Consider the following 8,786-nt stretch of genomic DNA (forward strand, 5'->3'; position numbering starts at 1 on the left):
TTATCGAAATATGTACTAAATTAGACTATAAATAGAAAGTTATAAAAAGAAAGTTATAAAGTATAATAAAAATACTTAGAACAACGCATTATATAGGTTACTGCACTTTCTTTTGTATTACAATATTGTCATTTCTATTATAAGGATAATAGAATTTGACATTTTTAACTTCAACATTGAGAAATTAGGTTTGCAAATGGATAAATGATTCATAGTTGTAACATATATAGAGAGATATTTTGTAATATTTTATAAATACTTGTATGAGTGTTAGATATGTTTTTATAAGATGTACTGGAAGCCACGTAGAGCATCAAATTCCATTTCTTCTCCTGATGAATTTTGATAGATAGTGAATTTATTGCACAGCAACTAAGAAATTATCATTAGAGATGCAACGAAATAAATCCAAACGACGCCACTAATTGACTGGCTATCTGAGCAAATATATATAGAGTTTAGGAAATTAGATTTCTATTTCATCCATTTTGTTAGGCAACCAGAATAAACCTCTTCAAACGTAAATTGAGAAACATATGGTCCAGAGACAGTGAAGAAGATTTCAGAAGTTTATTTCTCATATATACGCTATTATTTAAAATATTATTCTATATCCTTATATTACGTTATTATTTAAAATATTATCTTATATCTCATGTAATCTTACTTCTGGAATTATTACTAATACTGTTTTATGTACTGTTTTATTTTAAAAGAAGTATTCTACCCAGTGTCGCTTAAAAACATAGAGAAATTGTCGTCCACATATTAAAAAAAACATCAGTAATCGTTTCGAATGAAACAGAAAACACTTTGAGAATCACTTCTATTAAAATTTCTCATAATTAAAAAGACTGAATAAAATCTTGAGCTATCAAATAATTAGGCCAAGAATTGCTTTATTTACGCAGTTATTCTTTGGAAGTTCCACATTGTTTACGTTATAGTGCATTCATAATGTAAAACATAGGTTGCATATTATCCTGTAATACTCTAAGAATCGCTAAAGAATACGCTTCTTAATCTTCTGCAGTTACAGTAATTTTCTTAGTGAAAGTAAACTCCTCCCCGCCCTGGAGCGTCCAGAATGAAGGAATGTTAACATTCTTTTTGGAATCTCATTGAACTGCTTTGGTGCCACCCAGATTCTTTCTCAGTTTAATGCTCGCGGAAGAGTCAACGCCCTCTAAACTACATACCATGGTACAGAACAGCTGATGTAAAACAAAGAAGATTTAAGAAGAAAGAATCACGAAACTTACAGTTATCAATCATTATATGAGGATGAGGATATTAAAATTAATGTTTTTCTTAAACACGAGTCTAAATGTTTTAAAGACTACAACGACTCAAGTAATACTACAACGATTTAAGTAATATTTATATCATCCGTATCACAGTTTACTGTAATTCAGGAGTCGAATCATCAAACACTTTATTCTAAAACTCGATTCACTTATGAAACATTAGCATATCCTAAGGAGAAATATGTCCAGATAATTTTGTTTCGCATTTAAGTTTCTCATAGTTCCTGGGTATTTTCAAGGAATATAATGATTTCATGAATTATAATGTATTTTAATATGTAACAGAGAAAAATAATATAAGGAAGAAGTGATAATATGTTTCCTCAAAATTTTCTAAATCAATTATATTTCTAGTACTGCTGATTCGTAACTTTCACAAGATATTTTATTTGGCGATGACTTTGAGAAATTAGGTTTGCAAATTGGATGAACGACTAATAGTTGTAACATATATGGAGGGATATTTTGTACTCTTTTATAAATATTTGTTTGAATGTTAGATAGGTCTTTTTCATAAAATTACCCACGTAGAACGTCAAATCCCATTTCTTTTCCAAGAGAATTTTGATACATAGTGAATTTATTGCAAAGCAGCTTAGAAATTATTAGAGATGCAACGAAATAAATCAAAAACGGCGCCACTGATTGACTGGCTATCAGAGCAAATATATAGATTTTAGGAAATTATATCATTATTTCATCCATTTTTTAAGCAACCAGAATAAACCTCTTCAAATATAAATTGAGAAACGTATGGTCCAGATACAGTGAAGAGGATTCCAGAAGTTTATTTCTCATATGTACGTTATTATTTTAAAATGTTAATGTAAGCTTACTTCTGCTATTAGTAAGATCAGTTTCAAAAATCTTTTATGACGTTTATACTCAAATTACTCAACAAACAAATGGTCTTTGCCAAAATTCTACTTTTCATTTGTCTTGGAAAATAAAAGTTTCTATCAGTGGTAACATGCCCTAGAACATAATAAAGCTAATGAGCTGAAGACAGAAAAGTTACCATGTGCTGCCGAGATGCTTTATCCATTTCCTACGTCTAGGAAGATTGATTTAGAAATTAAGACGTGAGGTAAGATCATAGCTTAGTAGAAAATATAACAATTCAGCGTTATTAAACAACCATATTTTAAATTAAGGTACAGGATCGAGGCAGTAACGTGTTAAGAAAACTACTAAAATATCCGATCTCAGATTTGTAGTTTAAATTACCAGCTTTGAAATTTCGACTTGGACTTACCCTCCTAAGGATCCATTTTCATGTAGCTGAAAGATAGTGCAGATTCATGCTGGATTATTGGGAAGCTATTTTAATTGCACTTTGAATTTTAATGTTTCATAATAAAATCTTTTCATAAAAGAGGTCGTGCAATATATATTTCTATTATGTATAAAGATACATAACAGAAATAGCTTCAAGCAGTTGCATAGATACCAATGTTATCATTTAGAAGAGTATTCAAAATGAAAGCGGCGTCTTCATTTGACTGACTTTCTGAACAAATCTAAGATTCCATTAACTTCCTGTCTGCAATCATATATCACATCCTACCGAATGGATGCTGTTCCTATAGATTCTTAAAAATCAACTGAATTTTTATACATTAACAAAGGTATTGTTAATGGTAGACAAAATGCACTTTACATTGAAGTCCATACCAAAAAATGATACCATCAGAAAGAAAGCTTTGTGAGAATTTATTTATTTTGACTAACAGTTAATTTTTATTTAACGCAACTTTCCTTTCATTTTGTTTTCACCCACGCTTTCCTGCCAGAATGTTAATCAGATAGCGCACGTGTATTCAAATTAATGGAGAAAGAAGTGCTACTTAAGCGTACATTTTAGAAGGTAATTTTAGAGCGTGTTATGCCTGCTTCAAGGTCACGTTGTTAATTTGACTTACTTCCGATTTGATTCTATGGCGCTGAGTGCTTCTAGTCATTAAGCTTGCTTCCGCTGGCTTTAACGAGTCAGAGCCTTCCTATGCGTTAATTTATCCTATGACCCGTTAAACTAGTTAAATTACATTTATTTTAATTTCAACATTACATGTTTGAGTTAAGCCAGAAATGTTGGCTTTATGTAAGCCCAAGGGGGGCCGTCTGTCCAACTAAATGTGATTGAATAAAGGGTCCTTTACACCCTTCTTCTGACTTTGTCTGTTGTTGTCAAGACCTGGTAAAAGTTCCTCATACATTCTACTGAGAGCTCGTTAGTTTATGCTAACAGAAAAAGCGAGATTCTATAGCTTAACCAATTAAAAAATAAATGAGGTCTTTTTAAGACAGAATGCTTTAAATGTCAAATTCGAGTACATAATGTAGAATTTTCATGAAGTAATAATTCTCCAGTTTTTTGTAAGATTTCATACATAAAAGTAATAAATATAGGTAATCAGTACAGTATTGTAAAGTGAGATTCCTATGAAACTTATAATTAGATACAATGTGGAAATTGATTTATTTTGACTAATAGTTAATTTTTAGTTAAAGCGATATCTTTTCACTCTCTTTTTCACCCACGCCTTCCTCCCAGAATGTTAATCAGTTAGAGTGCGTTTATTCAAATTAAGGGAGAAAGAAGTGCTATTTAAGCGAAGGCTTTGGAAGGTGATTTTAAAGCGCGTTATGCCTGCTTGAAGGCTACGTTGTTACTAAATAGAGATTTGATTCTGTGGCGTTGAGTGCTTCTAGCCATCAAGCTTGTTTCCGCCGCCTTCTATAAGTCAGAGCCTTTCTGCCCGGTTAAATTATCCTGGGAGCCGTTAGGCTAGTTTAATTACATATTATCTTAAATTCAACATTACCTGTTTGAATTGAGCCAGAAGTGTTGGCTTATGTAAGCCCAAGTGGGGCCGTCTGTGCAACTACGTGTAATTGAAGTAAGGGTCATTTACATCCTTTTTCTGACTTTGTCTACTGTTTCTGACTTTGTCTAAGACCTGAAGATAATTCCTCTACAATCTTTCTAGAGCTCGTTAATTTATGCTACCAAAGAGACGAGACTCTATAATAAGAATGTTATAAAAAGGAAATATAGATGTATAATTGACCAAAAGCAATATGCATCTAAAATCCAAGCAAACCTATAGTTTCATTTAGAAGTGACATTTCATAGGTTTTTACGAACGAAAATACGCAGTCTTGTTTCAGTATTATTATTTATTTAGAATTTCAATTTATTTAGAATAAAAAGAAACTAAATTCATGACAATTGACTTAATACGACTTTTCTTCGAAAGCTTTAAAACTGTCTCTATTGAAATCAATATTTTCAAATGCTAGTGGTGTATTTTACTGTAATTAATGTTAGTGCTTAATTTTACTATAATTATTGCTATAACTAATTATTTCCTGATTTTACTATAGTTGAGTCTGAACTGTAGAAAAATTCAAATTGGAATACATAATTATGTTATTTTACTATGTTATGCTGTTTTCGGCTTCTTTTTCCATTATGTGATATGATTTAACAAAGATTACTGTGAGTTTACATTTCGTGTCTAGATTTCTTATGAATAATTATTTTAAATATGTATCATTCTTCTTGTTCAGACGTAAAGTAAATGAGATGAAATCAGCTTTCAGATTTTAGAATTACAAAGGATATTGAACTCATTCGGTATAAAAAAATCTTGAGGAAGTTGTCGGAAACCAAAACGGAATAAAAAGTGACAAATTAGTACTATAATAAAAAAACATAAACTGCTATCCAATTCGGATGAAATACTTGATGCATGATTGATTTAACAATCAAATTTGAAACTTTTGACGGCAATCTGTGTCGGTGGTTCCTATTCGATGCCGGCTGCAACATCATTATTAGAAAGTTATTCCGGGTGAGTGCACGTGATCTTATTACCTGCGATTGCATTTTTTGAACTACTGTAGAAGACTTAATACCTTAAACTATGTCACCTGCAATTTCTCGAATATTCTGTAGCCAATTCAGAAGAAGTATTTAAGGGTTTAAAATAGTTTAATATAGTAATAATAAGTAAATATTATCTTTAAAAATTATGATCACTGTTCTTTACCCAAGTACTATCTCTTTGAGAAAGAGATATTTCAAATGAACTATGTTAATGTAATGTTCACAGAATATGTAATATTCAGTAGTAGCAAGAAGAACTATTATAGTATTTCTACTAAAGTTTTGTTACCAACGACCATATTACTTGCTAGCGAAACGTACCAGCAGAAAAAAGAAACAAAATTGCGCTTTTAAAATTTACTTTGAAAACTCCAATAAATGCGAAAAAGATTTAAATAATTTTGGAGAGCTTATGAATACTTGAACATAAGAGCAGCTTTCATATAAAAGGCATGTTGAAATCTTGAAAATTAGAAAATATTCAAATTATACATTCAAAATGACTGAAACTTATTGTTTCGGAAACAGCATTTAAACTTAAACTCTATCCAGGGATGCTTATAGCACGGCTCTCGAGCCGCGTTCGCCGCTCATAGGCGCACACGGTGCGACGCTTATACAGTTGTAATGCAGTTACAATTAAAATGCATGCATGAAGTTTGGTGCAGTAAAACTACTGAATGTTAAAACGAAAATAAGGCAGAATGTCATTAAATGGTTGTTAAGAATCAGACGTATTGTTTCATTTGAAACCTGTTTCACTACTTTTAAAATGATGTAAATATGGATTTGTGGCTTTTGGAAAATCTAGTTGCGACTCTCGAACTTTCTTGAATTGCAACATGCCACAAGTTATACTATCCGGGGGAAAAATCTTTAATGTTTTAAAACATAGCTTACATTAATTAATAATTACTTTTATTCGTTGCATTAATTATATTTTCATACATTAAGTGCTACTACAGATAAAATGAACTATCATCATAATCATTTCGCTGTTGATTTGAATATTGTATTACTATTAAAAGAAAGCAGCTGAAATTAAAGCAGCAAATGTCCCCCCTGTTAACCCGCTGTTACATTCACAAACAAGTCCGATAAAACATTAGAAATTCAGACTCCAGTGTACTATGCAGAAGATTAAGCTTTCACTACTTTTTTAAATGTAGAATACGAAGGTAGTAGCGCTCATCTGTAGGCATAGACACGTTTTATAAGCTTCTCTTTACATTACATATATTCATTCTGGCATATTTTAATACGTACTTGAACTGAAAACTTCTGTGTCATACATTAATTACATCATAACCAATATGTCTCAAAATGTAATAACATAGATAGTGAATATTCATACCTACAAACACAGCGCATCCAGCGTGACACAGATTTTAGGAATACTGCGTTTAAGTGCCATAATTGTTTAGTTATCTTTGTGGACTAAGCAAACCATCAACCAAATAATTCATCATTAAGATCAGCAATCAAATATTTTGTACCGTCTCTCAGCAATCATTCTAATTATTTACTAACTTGCTGATAATTCTGGCAAAACATTCGAAGGTGGTCTCTCTGCTTCAGGAGGAGTATCATTTGTAAAACAAACTCTCTAAAATATCGATTTATATTTATATCACCAAAGATGGAATTAAATATCAAGCGGTCGAAACATCTCAAACAGTTCTTCACCTGAAAGTCGAATCAGGAAAGAAATGCTGCAAATGGTAGCCATTTTATCTGAAACTTGTACAGCAGTTTCAAACATTTTATGCACAATAAAAGGCGTATTGAGAAATGTATGTAGCGAGATTAAGAATCTAAGTAGAAACCTCATTCAATTAGGAAAACTTTCAGAGGGCACAGATGGAATATAAGCATGTGCCACAATTTCAAATAATCAGTCAATCAAAATCAAACAAATTTCAGTCAATCAAAATAAAAAAAATAACCAAGATAATTTTTCCTCCTTGAAAGTACACAGACCAGTTGTAATAAACTGTAGCTCGATTCGAAGAAGCAGCCAAACAGGTAAAACTGCGGTTGTTAATTCATAAATAATTCATAGCTTTTATGAAATCTTTAAAGAGCTAACTATTTTCAACTGTTATAATAGAACGGAGACTTAAAAATTATTTTCCTTTCCTTGCGATTTAAAGTGACATTAAAATAAATTTTTATCAATAAAAAATAACATTAATTAATAATAAAATTTTTAATAAATAAAAACAGACTAAGCTTTTCTAACAAGAAATATGTAGTGCAACAGATTTTTGTAATGTCTAATGTACTACTGTTGAAATGTTTTAAATTTATTCTTGAATTTTTATTTTTCTTGTAAATGAGGAACAGAAGAAATTTCTGATTTCATTTATAATGTACAAATTGCATTAAGCCACAAAACAGCTTATGCAAGACATCGATCATTCACAATAAAAATTCAAAATGTAATTTATGGCCAATAAATTATAAATTGATTGAGAAAACTACTCTTTTCATTCAATCGTTTTAGATTTGATAAATAAAATATATAAAACGATGCTCATTCATTTTAGCGTTTATCTTTAAAATTATTGTGCCCTAGGAAAAAACGATAAACCATATTCGCTTTCTTTTTGAAACCAGTGTTCTGTAAATATTCGAAGCGCACAAGAACGCAAAAATACATAATAATATTGATTATGATGTAGATCTGTAAATGTATATAATGATCTGAGCTAAATAAGCGAGGAGCTAGTATCAAGTAATAAAATAAGACTGTTACATTTTTTTTTTTGAAATAACTGAAATTTCGCAAGTTAATCCACTACGCACAGTTAGATTTTTCAAAACCCATATGATTTCAGCTATAAATAAGATGCCTCCGTTAATTAACCACGCAAAGTAGTTTATATAACACTAAGTTAGAGAACTACAGAGATAAAAAAATATCTCAAGAAAGTACGTAATAACAGAAGCTCTTTAGATATTAAACTGTACATTACCCCAAAAAAAAATCCGAAATCTATTTTTAATATTTTTATACAGATCCCGGGTTCCAAGTATATTAATGTCAGTACATCAGTCAATCATAATTTTGACATAAAACATACAAAACAATAAGTCAATGGTATTAAATCCTTACCTCCGGTGATGGCAATTCCAATAAAAACTATCCACGTTGATCCTACCATGGTGGCAACAGTCCGAAACTAGATCTGAGGATCTCATTCCCCTTTATATGAGGGAAGGTAAGCCATGACGTCACGCTCTACGTCATTGACCTACCTACCTGCCTGACTGCATACTGATCTCTCGGTTTGAATCACTAAGATGTTAGTTTTGACGAAGCGGAAACGCCTTTTGTTAGTCACTTACCGACACTTTAAAATATGCGAGAACTTTCCTTTCAACAGAATCAGATGTAAAGTTTGAATTCAAGAAAACTTTGGATATATCATCACTGAAACGTAAATATCGCAGAGCTGTAAACAGAGTTACATTTGAGTACCTGACAACACGTTTTATCCTTCTGGAAACTTTTCATCTCCAAAAGATGAATCCTTTTCTGCTAAGTTGCAATATTATAAATGAAAAGCTTCGGTAAAAATTAA

General features: G+C 31.1%; 1 protein-coding gene across 1 annotated transcript in view; it reads right to left on the reverse strand.

The window, feature by feature from the left end:
- Positions 1–8,474, reverse strand: part of LOC118186145 (chitin deacetylase 1-like) — a 38,601-nt gene extending 30,127 nt beyond the window's left edge. The window contains exon 1 of the mRNA XM_035356187.2: positions 8,318–8,474. Within this exon, the coding sequence (XP_035212078.1) occupies positions 8,318–8,366 (49 nt within the window). The 5' untranslated portion in view covers positions 8,367–8,474. The remainder of the gene's footprint in view (positions 1–8,317) is intronic.
- Positions 8,475–8,786: the final 312 nt, after the last annotated feature.

This window comes from Stegodyphus dumicola, chromosome 9, assembly GCF_044657685.1.
Source record: "Stegodyphus dumicola isolate Sdum_Otavi_A_Nest chromosome 9, ASM4465768v1".
Taxonomy (NCBI): Eukaryota; Metazoa; Arthropoda; class Arachnida; order Araneae; family Eresidae; genus Stegodyphus; species Stegodyphus dumicola.